At 45.5% G+C, this 13,490-nt stretch overlaps 1 protein-coding gene across 2 annotated transcripts in view; it reads left to right on the plus strand.

Annotated features, from left to right (window-relative positions):
• The first annotated feature begins 4,522 nt into the window (after window positions 1-4,522).
• The window catches only part of nkain2 (sodium/potassium transporting ATPase interacting 2), a 72,730-nt gene continuing 63,762 nt past the window's right edge, over window positions 4,523-13,490 (plus strand). Inside the window, exon 1 of one of the 2 annotated variants that reach the window (XM_076048391.1) lies at window positions 4,523-6,058. In XM_076048391.1, coding sequence (XP_075904506.1) covers window positions 6,005-6,058 — 54 coding nt within the window. In that variant the 5' untranslated portion in view covers window positions 4,523-6,004. The remainder of the gene's footprint in view (window positions 6,059-13,490) is intronic. The other variant, XM_076048390.1, reaches the window with a different exon arrangement.

A 13,490-nucleotide genomic window follows, 5' to 3' on the forward strand; every position in this document is an offset into this window, starting at 1 on the left:
TTTGACGCTACTGTAATCACGGGAGTTAATCAGCCCCGTGTGTCGGACCACCCAGAGAGGAGCTTGAGGACAACTCAAAGAAAGAAAAAAAGTGCAACGAGCGGCAATCGTCTCGTAGAGCCCGAAGCACTGACACCCGGTTAACCACACGGTTGCACAATGAACCCTTTTAAAAAGACACATTTGCGAGACGTTAATCAGGTTACTAATAATCAGCGCAGGGGTGGGCAAACTACGTCCCGGGGGCCATGTGTGGCTCCGTTACTTAATATTAATATAATTAGAAGAAATTATATTAATAGTAAGTACGTCATAAAATAGCTGTATTTCAACCATTTTTTCAGTATTTTCAGAGTCATTTCTAGGGATGCAACGATACTGATTCCAATATCAGGGATAGGTACCGATACCAAAGTTGGGTATCAGTACCGATACCTGTATCAGGTATTGGTACCTATACCAGGATTGAATACTCTACTCACACTCGTAAAATACAGGCTGATACCACGTTCAATTTCAATTGACATTAAAGCACGTTTTCTACATGTCCAATGATACATTCTTTTATCCCTCTTCCTATGAGGTGGGTCACCAAAACACTACATCACATCACACATGTCACATTTTAGAACCCATTGTGGCCCACCAGTCAAAAAGTTTGCCCACCCCTGGATCAGCAGATCCCTTCTCGTCAATGGCGTCGGCCTCAGATTGCACAAAGTTACACATAAACAACACGTTTTTCTCTTCCTCCTTACCCCTCTCGATGGCTCGTTTTCTGGTTTGTTTTGGTTTTTTTTGGCCCCCCCCGCCAATTCCTGTCTGTCAGCTTGTGTTTGGATGTTGTTTCGGCGCTCAGTTTCACGGGGTGTAGACAGTACATACGAGTCACTTTCGCAGTCACAGTCACTCCGGCTGATATTCAACATACATCAGCTGTTTTCATCTTACCTTTACAAGAGGAGGTGCAGCGTGTCACAGTGTACGTGTGCTTGCATGCGCGTGTGTGTGTGGCAACAGAGCTGAGATAGGCTGTCTGGCTAGCAGCAGCAGCAGCAGCCTGGCGCTGACATCTGGTCCTGGCTGATAAAGTAATGGCCAAACACGAACTATCTCCCTATCTGGGATGAGGTGCGTCTCCTCTCCATTCCCCGCCTCTCCGCCCTCCACCTCGTCTGTCTCTTCCTGTCTCTGTCAGAATCAAATCCAAATAAGCTTTATTGACACAGCACTAAAGCAGCGTCTGCCAGATTTGCAACAGTTCCTGAGCCCTTCTCACCTCCTTGTCTGCTCCTCAAACGTCTCGCTTGGAGCATATTACGGTTTAAGTGATTGGTTGTTGTTTTTTTTACTCGCCTTCATACATGAGAACTGGTCAGCTGTGTCGTACCTTATTGAGGTGTGGACAATCTGGCTCGCCTGACAGCGCGTTTCGTATTTAGCGTGAACGCTCACGTCCTCAAACTAACCAACGAAGAAGAAGGTGGACGAGGTATCCGAGTTTGTGTGCACACGCCACTGTAGTTCACTGGCAAGCTCGGGGAGGGGAGGGTGAGTGAAAAAAAGCTGGAATCTAAAATGTAACCACTTGATGTCGCTATTTCCTCTCAAAAGTTCGAAAATATACCAAACATAACCCTTAAGTCAATCTAGTGTGAGTGTGTCTCTCATCCTCTGCTTCACCTGCGTCACTCTACATCTGATGCTTAGATTTTACAAACACTGATGGAAAAGTTAATCTAAAGCTTTTCAACAGGAAGTGCCCCCCATATCCTCTTATATTGATATTTTCTATTTTTTTTTATTTATCTTTTGTGTGCTACGTTCACGCCAACGCAACTTTATCAGTAAAGCTGCAGTAGAAAAACACAGCAGACCGGTTTGACCCTTTCCAACAGGACTTTCTATACGAATAAATGTATATTCACTTCTCTGCCGTGTCGAACAAAAGAAGGATCGAATTCCATTTTCTTGCGCTTTGTAAGGTCGCCGTCCAAGAAAATATTCTGATGTAACTCAGCCTTGAGGTAAGTACAAACACACGGCTCTATCTTGTGCGGATGTTGTTGTTGTTGTTGTTGTTGTTGTTGTTGTTGTTGTTGAATCGTTTCTGGTAATTTGTCATTTTCACTTTTCCTCAGGCTTCTGACTCGCCTTTCACATAGAGGTCACTGCCACCTCTTGGTTGTGCCCTGCGCCTGACACTATCTACATGAGGTTGCATGTCATCATGTCCCCATACAGCCAGAGGCCAAAGATGATGCATTTTTGAAAAACATCCACCCACATGTGGACACGTCCTAAATGGAACTTACCATTAGTCTCATGAAGTCTCTGTATATCTGCAGGCAGTTTGCTATCAATACATTTGCAGTGAGGACGAAAATCTGTTTTGTTCCATCTTTTCATTACTGAAATATGAAAAAATATGGAGATTTTTTTTAATTTTTCTCCACTAAAGTCATGATGGAGCGATGAAAAGGAGGCGGTGGACGATGACTAAGAGGGTAAGATGACAAATAGAAATTTTGTGTGTGTGTGTGACTGTGTGGATGCTCTGACAAACTGCCTCCTCTGAGAATCAACCATTCTACAAGCCACCGTCACTCAAGATTAGTGGCATAATTAAACCCCTGTCATACTACGACTGCTACTGGAATGAGTGGGGGAGCTTGTTTGTGCGTAGATCTCGTGTGTGTCCGTGTGTGCGTGCGGAAGGCTGGGAGGGGCAGAGAGTGACAGAGATTGATGGTGAGGGGAAAGCAGGCCATTATGTTGTGTGGCTAAAGCAGTGATAGCCCATACACTGCCGTGTCTGTTTAAACTGCTGGCTATTTTGTGGGTGTGGCATCACCGACCCGATGTTACGGGCGCATGCACGGGATTTGTCACCTTCATAGGTGCTGAATTGTACAAAATTTACTTGAAATGTTTTCTGCATTTTCGGAAATGCCAACCCTTTGTGTGCTAAAAACGCACAGTTATGTAAATCATACCATTGTGATGTCACAAAGGGCACAAGTTCCTCACAATACATATCCCAGCTTGGTGGCAATACATTTTGGGGCTTGCTTTTGTCTCCTTTTGCCGTTGGACAAAATAACAATAATGATGTTATTAAAGATCTGGACAAGCTCCACACTGTGGTTCCTTGGATATTGGCTTGTTTTTGAGGTAATGGTTACTGCAGCAGTGTTGCCTTTACTGAACTGCTACCCCAGTAGGAACAGCACAGAGTTCAATTAAGTGTTGGCATAAATAATGAATGTTTGAAGTGGATGCTGGATGTCGGAAGTGTCAGTCCAAAATTTTCAAAGTTCATACCAAAATTATTAATGAAACTCTGACAGACATTTTTTTTTAATCAGTTTCCAGAGATAATTAAGAATGTCATGTGCTTGATGAGGACTCAGTAAGACTTGGAGAAAAAAAAAACGTCAGAAGATTGAATGTGAAAGCCACGGTCTGGAGCAGCTGCAGGCCGACAAAAGCTCCATCCTCCCGTCTCCTTCTCCTTCTGGCTGTTTTTGTGTCACCCCGTAAGTGAAAGGAGCCCCGCCGCTCCCCTGCCGAGCGGAACATCAGCCCCATCAAGCCGAGCAGAGGCAGCCAGGACGGCGGCGGAAAGGAGGTCTTCTATTTTCAAAATAAGAGCTTGTGGCAATGAAACGTTCCAGTGTGGGATTATTATTATAATTATTAATTTTAAATCGTTTCTGACACAATGTATAAAACAATCCATCCATCCATTTTTAATACCAGCTTCCTCCTGCACTTGGGGTCCCTGGGGTTTGCTGGAGCCCATCGCAACAGTCATGGGGCGAAGGCATGGTGACAACATGGACAATTCGCTAGTTCAATGTATGAAACCATGTACCAGAAATATTGATAATGATAAATACATCAAAAACAACAACAACAATAGCACATCATCATCATCATCATCATCATCATCATCATCATCATCATCATCATCAATTAGTGAAAACATTCCTCGTTATGTATTCTATTCAAATGGGAACATACAGTACTCCAGCCCAGTTCCAGAAAAAAACAAAAAACTTGATTATAAAAATACAATTTTGGATCTGCTAAAACTCTAGTAGTGTTTGTGTCTGTAATTTGGAGCAAACTGAATAAACAATAACACTCACCCTGCCTTCCCCCTTTGATAGCTGGAATAGGCTCCAGCAGACGGCCGTGACCCTGAACTCGGGAAGAAGCAGCTACTGAAAATGAATGGATGGATGATGAGCAATGACGAATTAAAATTTTAGCTTTAGTTTAGTATTGTAAATGTTCTTTACAGAATTGACAAAGACAGAAAGAAAAAAGGAAAGCACATTCAAAAAAGAATAAAAAGAAAACGTTTTGGCCACTTATTCTCCCCTGTAAAAATGTTTAGTTTTTGGTAGTAATTTTTAACATGTCAATTTTATGTATATTATTTCAACATGGAAAATAATGGAGGCCCAATTTTACAATGGTGTTAAGTTATGAGATACACTTAAGCGTTCCAAATTACAAAAAGTACAGAAAATAAGTTAACATAAATAAACAAGATACTCACGACATGGATGGGCATTCAAACCTTTTATTTTGAAAGGAGCATCCGGAACAGACGTGTCGCTGCGCGGCGGTTGACTTGACAGATGGCAGGCGCGAGACGCTCCTCTCGGCTGTCTCTCGCGGTCCGTTGGTCCGTCCCGGTTCCCATTGTCTCTCCTCGCTGCTGCCCGCCGAGGACGACCCCCGTGACGGCCAGCGGAACTTGATTCGGGTCGCGTCGCCTTCTGTCGGCGACGTTCGGACTCCTATCCCGAAAACTGAAGTCTTCTCCATCTCCCCCGTCTTATCGGAAACGTGGACACGCTTCTACCCGTCTGTTTTTTCCTCTTAATTAACGTCGCCAGGAAAAAGAAGAGGGAAAAAAGCCCGCATTCGCTGTACCGGAAGAGTGAACAGAATTTAAGCGGCTGACTGGGCTCTACAAACCGACGTTGGTGCTGAGGATGATGGTGAAGATGAAGAGATGAACCGGAGGACTTATTAGCTTCCAGTGGCGGCGACAATTAATATTCCCGCAAACATTGTTTTTTTTTTTTTTTTTTTTAGCCACTTACAATTTCGTCGTTTTTTAATTTGGTCTTCCCCATGTCAAATCCTCTGGATTAAATCCACGTTTTTGAGGGGCGGGATTTTGGACAAATTAGCCCTTCTGTAGTAATTTGGATTAATTGGACGTTACAGGATGTTGCTGCTCCAAACCTGCTTCGTCCCCTGAGAGCAGAGGAGAGGAGAGGAGAGGAGAGGAGAGGAGAGAGGGTCTTGCTGGGGAAGCAGGGGGCCACTTTCCTTTGACTTCCTCCACCCGTTTAACGCAAACCAGCCAATTTGTGACAGCTCTTTTCTCTGGATTAACAGGTAGAAGCTTGTTTAATCTAGTCATCTAATCTTCCAGACTTTTCGAGGGATAACATTTTTTTGGGAGGTTGTGATGCGATCAAAGGAGTCAGTCGTTGACTGGAACTGACTCGTGCGGGACGCGATGGCAGGACAAGCGCACACTGTGTGGACTTAAACACAGAGAGACACGCTAGAGACGTTTCAAAAATAATTCATTCATTTATCCAAATGAAGTGCAGCAGCTGAGCCTTTAGGCCCGACTGCGTCCAGGTGGAGTTGCCTGCCTGCCTGCTTGTAGTGCCCTGGATTCATCAGTCACAGGCTCTGGACTCGACCCACTCCCAAGACTTAACCCAATCCTCTGACCCAGGCTCCGTCTTGGATACCCGCTACTCTGATCTCTTCTATTTGGATGATTCATTAAGCCTTGCGTCCCCCCCCCCCACCACCACCACCGAAAACCCCCTAACTGGATAATCAGGGATCTGCCGAAGATCTGGGAGTTTAACCCGCCAGCTTTTCCCTCCACGTGGATCGCTGGGGAGGAGTGAAGGAAGGAAGGAAGGAAGAAAGGAAGGAAAGAAGGAAGGAGGGCACGATGGGGTGCTGTAGCGGCAGGTGCACCTTGGCATTCATCTGTGGCATGCAGCTGGTAAGTGTTGAGATTATAAGGAGTGACAGATTCTGGAAAAGACGGGTTGTTAACCAGAGACAGAGTGTGGAGTGGTTGAATGGATGGATGGGTGGCTGGCAGGGGCAAGATGAATGCAAGGAAGGTCATATTTAATTGGTGTGCGAAAGGTCGCAATGTAAGCCGAGGATCGTATTCAAGTGGAGGAAATTGGCAAAGCAGGAGGGCTGAATGGACGAACACGCGCTGGAATGTTTCTATGATTCACCGTAGAGCATTGACAGATGGGTGTCGCGCGGAGGTGATGGATCGAGGTGAGTGAGATAAAGGAGGGTCGTTTGGACGGCTGGCAGACAGACAAATGTGCAGGATGGAGAACGTACCTGTGATTCTTTGGGAGGGAAACGTATCATTGTGACGGGACGGGAAACATCATCTGTGTGTGTGTGAGTGTGTGCACTCTGTCCCTCTTGGTATCTGATTCTTGCATCTCCCACCTGTTTCAGCGCAATCTGGGGGCCAGGAAAGACAAAGGGGAGGGCGGGGAGGGTCTGTCAGCAAGTTGATATATCTTTCGAGATAGATGTGAGACGGAGGAAGGTGCCTGTAAGTGAAATAAAGCAAAAAAGTCAACTAAATCCTTTTTTATCTGACTTAATAACCCTTCAACAATGGTACAATTTCAGGCTAATTTCCTGTCAGATCTTTGGATCATTTGACAATTCTCTGAAATGGATTGTACAGGGGACAATGTTTGAAAGAAATACCTACCACAAAACGGGTGTTTTGCAGAATAATCAGCCTGTAGCGAGCACATGGTTAGCATGCTGCCAAACCCTGTTTTTGACTCTGTTAGCAAAATTAGCATGTAGGCCACAGCTATTTTTAAACTCCATGTTTGAGGTGTTTTTGAATCTGTTTTTTTGGCCGCTCAACAGCCACAAAAACAGATTCAAGAAATACCACAAGAAGCCTCCCTTTCAACGGCTAAATGTGGTCCCTTACTCTCCAGAGAGGTTTCCTATGTAACCATCTAACTGTTACATAGGATACTAAAGACAGGCACGCAAACTCTGCCTCAGAATGTGAAACGTCACAATCGCTAACCTACTTTTCCAACATCTCGACGTTGTTGGCGTGTGTATGGACCAGTTTTCATCCCTTCCCCTTCTTGCCATCTACCTGGTGCGCTGCATGGATTCGCAAACACTTCGGTGGTGACAAAGGAGACGGCGGGAGCTGTTTGTCATTCCGTATATTACCCGAGGACGCTTTAACATGTAGACTGCATGAGAGTGAAGCTGCGACTGGCTGATTAGACTCTTTACACCCTGAGCCGCGGCTTTTCCTGCTGCTTGACGGCTGTGTGTGAGTATGCGGTGTTTCTTCAAGGTTTACACTACTGGATTGCTAGAGCAGGGGGCTTAATATGCTGTTTTCTGTAGCGCTATACAGCTATTTTTATGCTTATTTTGTTCTTCCCCACTGCAGTCCTGCGGGGAAAATAAAGCTTTGACTACTGGTATAATATGGCACCTGTTGAGATTAGATCAGATTAGGCAGAGGGCTGGAACTCCCATTTTATATAGCGCCGCATCGCCTATGTCTGTTTAAACAGCGTGAGAGGTCATTAGGTCCGATATACACTGGGGCTGTTCTCAGAATCCCTGACCCCTGTAATCACATACAGTGAGCATGCGCTAACTGAGCACCCATTATCTCCATGAATAGGAGTCTGATAGCAAGCGGACGCCCTGTGTGAATTGCGGTCATGTTACACAAACAAACTGGCCACCGAATTGCGTAATTCACCGTGGTACAATAACACCTGAAACGCCTGGTGTTTGGGTTGCACACAGTGGTCCATTGTGCTGAGAAATAGAATATTTATCCGCACGCAACAATTTCTGAAAACATGGATCGTCCCTCAGTATAAGTCGTCGTGTGCACATCACACTGTCTGTGAGGTGGCCATAAATGGAGCCGCGCTGTGTTCGGTGTCCCTAGGTGAGTAAAGACAGGGAAGCTTTCGCTAGCATTTCTGTCCGGTCCCCGGCGTCTAATGTAATGTGGTGGAACTGATACAACGCCGCAGTCAACAACACGTTTTGCACTGTTAGCCGCCGTAATGGCAAAGCCGGCTGATTCCGCCGAGGGCCACGCCGCGCCGCGCCGGAGGTGCGATGCTACTGTAACTTACTGTTCTGCCACGCAAGGCTGCGTGCAGTGGCAGGAGGCTCCTGACGGCGCTGCTGTGTTTGGAGAAGGAACATAGTGGAATATGATGAAGACTTATTTCAGGGGGAGTTTTTTCCCCCCAGTCCAATACCAATTTAAATTCAAGTCAGTACTGCCAATACAATACTTTGTTGCAATGCAGGAAGTGTTAAGAAATTAAAAACCCAATGAACTTTAAATTGAACCTCCCTGGAGCACAATTACTCCTTCAAATTTCAAAGAATACTCAGTGACAATGAAAGCATAACAAAATAGAGCCAAAATAAATATTAAATCACCGTTAGAATAGGAATAAGTAGCTATATAATGCGGGACAGGGTCCCCTAGAAATAAGTTACGTGTTCACTGCCGCCGTAGCATCGGAAACCCTTTGAATTCCTGCTTCAGCCTCTCACGCTGCCTACATCGCGAGCAGTTCTGTTGCTGTTTACAGAGCAGCTCCACACATGAAAGCTCTCTCGCTCGCACTCAGCCATCATCCCATCACATCATCACATCTCACTTCAGAGGACCCGCGCGCCAGCTCGGGCGCGCAGGACGGATCCAGTCCGGTGCACTTAATGCAGCCCTCGTTCGCATTGCGGGGTGGAAGTAGAAGCGGTTCCTTCCAACCAGCAGGGAATTGGGCCTGTATGTAGAGTAGCAACTTCCTGCGAGGAGGAAATGCACTTTTACACCAAATTAACAGCCGCAATCGGAAGTATCGGTACGGTCTCATCAAAAACTGATAACGGCATCTTAATTATTAAGAGAGCAGGTGAGCTGAAGCCAGACAAATAATGCTGATGTCGCCTTGTTCTTGTTTTCATGCATTTGTTAAAACGCAACTCCTTGTTGATAACAAGTAAACAAAACACCACTGATGAACTTAAACCGTCATTGACATAATAAACTCAGATGCAGATGTAGCTGCGCTCTTAACTGCAGTATTTAGCCTCCCCTCCAACGTGTGCCGATTCGTAAATTGCTTGTGCAAGTGCCAGTCACCATGTAAGTCGGTTTAAGTAAGCAAATAAAGTTTAGCTCAAAAAATGCCATTTGTTAGGCACTTAATGAGTGTGCTCATCATATTTGGCAACACTGCAAAAGACAAACTTCCATATTTGCGTTGAATTATCTTATGTCTTGGGTCACTAGCAAAGGAATTCAACACAGTTTATTTTGAAAGACTTTGTAAAATGAAATGAATGTTCATTTATCAATGCTGTGTGTGTGTGTGTGTGTATTCCTGTATATACTTACTGTATATAACCATCGATTTATCACGAGCATTTGGTAGCTGTTGCTTGCCAAACGTTTCAGAGCAAAGCAACTGACCACAAACCGAAAGGCAGTCTTCCTGCTGGAGGTGACCGTTGATGCAAACTGTCGACGTCCAACTCAAAGCCGATCTCACCGCACTGCCGTTGCGAGCGCGTGTCTTGTGTGGTGGGACCGACACCCGGCGTAACTCTTAGCAGCAGTTTCCCCTCCTGCTTCATTAAGCGGCTTAATTAGCAAGGTAGGTGGCGCCACAACGGGCTGGTGGAGATCCATGCTGCAGGGCTGACGAGCAACACACACATGCACACACACACACACACACACACACACACACACACACCAAGTGATGCTCTGCCAACTGCTGCTGCTGTAAATGTTGTGTATTAGAGTGTGCCTGTTAATTAACAATATAATGACTCAGTTTTTTGTATTTTCACAATCATTTTAAAGGTCCAACATTTTCAGATCTTCATTTCTTTTCCCGTGCACGCCAGTGGAGCTGTGTTGCACCATAAATTACCCCAAAAAGCTCTAAAATCTCCAAAAACAGCACATGTAGTCCTTTGTTTTTTTTGCCAACTCAACAAAAAGGCTCATACTTCGCATCAAGATGCTATATTGGACCTTCCACATGTTTAGAAGAGGTTGATAGCTGAATTGACCCTGAGCAGGAGGTATTGAATCTAACCTAGGGAGGTGTCAGGGCCCTCGTTGACACCAGGAAGATTGTTTTTAGCTCATACTTTGTGAAAAAGGTCAGAGGCACCCAAAGTTAAAGAAAAATGGCAAAGCAGCAGCTGGAGAAGTGTTGACGCCCTTGTACACACACTTACTACCATACATGAGCACACCTGCCTTTCCTGCGGTGATGATCGTGATCCTTCTTGCCAGCTCAGCTCGCACTCTTTGCCCGTCGCCGTCACTCAGGTGAAAACTAAAAATATTGCGGCAGTACGGCAGCCATCGAGACGGATCAGCGCACAACTCCGGCAGGAAACTTGCGTTTCTCCACCACTACACTGCCTTTTGCGAGACCGTGGCGGGGTAATCATTGTCCATTCAACCGGAACGGATCACGGCTAGCGGTGCGATCCGCTTCTGGAAAACCCCCGGCGGTGACGCGGCGCTCGGCCTGCGGCGCGAGAGCCGCATTCCGGCGACGCTCAAATTGTTGAGGAGACACTTATCGTGGGATAACAACGGCGGGCGATAACGATGGCAGGCACTATAACATGATTGGACAGCCGTAGGCCATCGGGAGACGCAGTGTTTGTCTGTCTGTGGCAGCAAATTCCTGTGACATTTCCACCGTCGGGGAACCAGATGAATAATTCAGGCCGGCGACGCTGTCGCATGAATGCAGAAATCGCATCAGCGTGCGTGAGCCGCCTCCACCTTTGTTACCTGATTGGGGCCTCCTTCAGGCACAGAAGTCGATACTGCTCTGAGATGTTTTCCAGCAGAAGAAGAAGATAAATAAGATGATGACAATTCTTCATAAATCAACTTATTTGGGATTTAAAGGATCCTTGTAAGATCCTTAAATGAAAAGACATCAATTCAGTGAGTTTTGATGTTTTTGACTAAATTATTGATTGCCTCAATTCTCTGAAATTGATTCCTTCAGTAGTTGTTCAATTCTGAAATCTAGCGTACTCATCCTACCAACTTCCAGAAGACGCTTCAAAGAGGCGGGGCGACAGCCAGAGCTTAGTTGTGCTATAAAATGTAAAGATTGCGCTTTGAATGAGCTACACAACATTCGAAAGAGTTGGCAGCCCGCCGCTGAATGAACAGGCAGTGATGCAACCTGACCTACTCACTCTGAATGTGATTGTCAGGTGGTTCATCTGATCTCCTTTCAAGTTTGTTTAAATGAGTCCCCTTAAGCGCTCTTAACCAGACGAACACGTGGAATAAATCCGTTGCACGTGAAGTCCCGACAAAGGCCACGTAACACAATGTGAAGTAGAAAAGGAAATGTTCATGGAGGCAACTTGTCCCCAAAACCAAAATCTAAGCTGAATGAATCAAATTTACTGCAACAATTGCTTTAATTCGCTTTACATTTAGATTCATCGCTTGATACGTCCAATCTTCACCAATAGATGAGTTTTTCCAGCAACTTGACTCACATCCACTCCGAGAAAAAAAAAAACAGTCTGACTGCCACCCAATTCCATCGAGTGTAATCCATGACAACATCTCACCGCCACTGCAGTGCGATATAAAGAAGAAGAAAAAAAGAGGCTTAGCTCTCTACCGCGTACGATGTCTCTACCACAAGGGCCACACGTTATCTCGGCCTCTGAATCTATAGATTTCCTGTCGTCTCTTCTTTTCAGCGCTCTCTAATTTCTCACTCTCTATCCCCCCTCGGGTTCTATGTCTTTGTTGCCTCTTCCAATTTTTTCTCTCTTCGCCCTCCGCTTGTCTTCCAGGCTCGGGGCGCGCTCGCAAGGAACAAAGCCATCACACCTGAACAGGGCTGACTTGACTGGCAATTCATTAAAATGTCTTAATAGAGTCTGTGAAGAGCAGCTTTCTGTGGGGGAGGGGGCACTGTAAGGAGAATACGTCTCCGTTTAGCCAAATCAGAGCCTGTGTGCACCCCTGTGATCAAGACCTATTGTACTTTCCTGGCTTTCTCCCGTCAATAACAACGTAAACGCCCCGGAACGTGAATTTGGAGCAGGTGTTTTCTTTCGCGAGATACTCACCTGCTGAGCTCACACACGCTGCGTTTCCCACAAGTGCGCCCCTGGCTGCGAGTCTGAGCGGACGGGAACGTTTTAATGTCCGCCAGTAACAGTGGGGAGTGCAAAGCGAAACCCGCCTCAGAGGGGAAAACTAATCATCTCTGTCACTGCACCGACTTGGTAAAACACAGAGGTTCCTCCTCCACTGCTCAGGGCAAGAAAGAGGGTTGGATGGCAGCGGTACCTGCCGGGTCGGAGCCGGTTTGAATAGATATTTTGTAATTATCAGGAGGTCCGGTCGGCTTTCTGCAGACATATATAGGAAAATAAAATATAGTCCGTTTTGCAGCCTCTGGTGATGGAGTACGTGTGCGTTTGAAATGCAACCTATTTCTTTATATGTCATTTTAAAGGTGCAGTAAGCGCAGCATGTGTAACCATGTAAACAGGTTGTCACCATAGTAACAAAATTTCATGACACAGGCTCAAAGTCTTTCGCTTTAAACTGTTGTCGTTCGGCTCAGTTTCCGATTTTCCCGATGCAACACAACAGAGCAGAACGTCTGATCACAGGATCACAGAAATTTTTATTAGGCTGTTGTTATCAGTGTTATAATTTCAGGTCTTTGTTGTCAAGAAGACTCCTGTTTTCACGCCGTAATGTTTTTTTTTTTTTGAATTTTTAAAAAAGGCAATTGTTTAACTCTGCTCCCTTTCAGACGTTCGACAAAGGAAATTACTGTGGCGCGAAAGTGACTAACAGGCCATTCGCCAAATCATTGCTTTCTGTGCGGGATTATTTTTTTTAAAGTGGCATGAAATGTGGCAAATGTTGCTCATTTCACCAGTAGGAAGTCTAAACAAAATCAGTCAGATAAGATATTAAAAGGACTGAGCCGACTGTGAACACACTCGTAACATAACTGGCAACCAGGACGACCTCTCCGACTTTTTGTCTTATTTGGCAGCCTGCTCAACCGCTACTACTGTGTGTCCTGGTGCTGACCAATAGGATGACACTATGCTCACCCAGATATAATCCTATTTCTACCTCGAGCTATGTGTGAAGGACAGACAGTCCACGTTTCCCTCTGGGCCTCACACGGGGACCTTTTTCCGAGCATCGCGCTGCAGAGATTCTGCAGCAGATGACGTCAAGGCGATGGCTCACTGAATGGAATCAAACGTAGTGCTACCAAATCTTCTGAAGGCGAGACTAGTAAAGTCTTTAAAAGTGCACAGTATAGCCCAAA

The sequence above is a fragment of the Nelusetta ayraudi genome, unplaced genomic scaffold (genome assembly GCF_046127955.1).
Source record: "Nelusetta ayraudi isolate G7.1 ecotype Tasmania unplaced genomic scaffold, CSIRO-AGI_Nayr_v1 ptg000100l, whole genome shotgun sequence".
In the NCBI taxonomy this organism is placed as follows: Eukaryota; Metazoa; Chordata; class Actinopteri; order Tetraodontiformes; family Monacanthidae; genus Nelusetta; species Nelusetta ayraudi.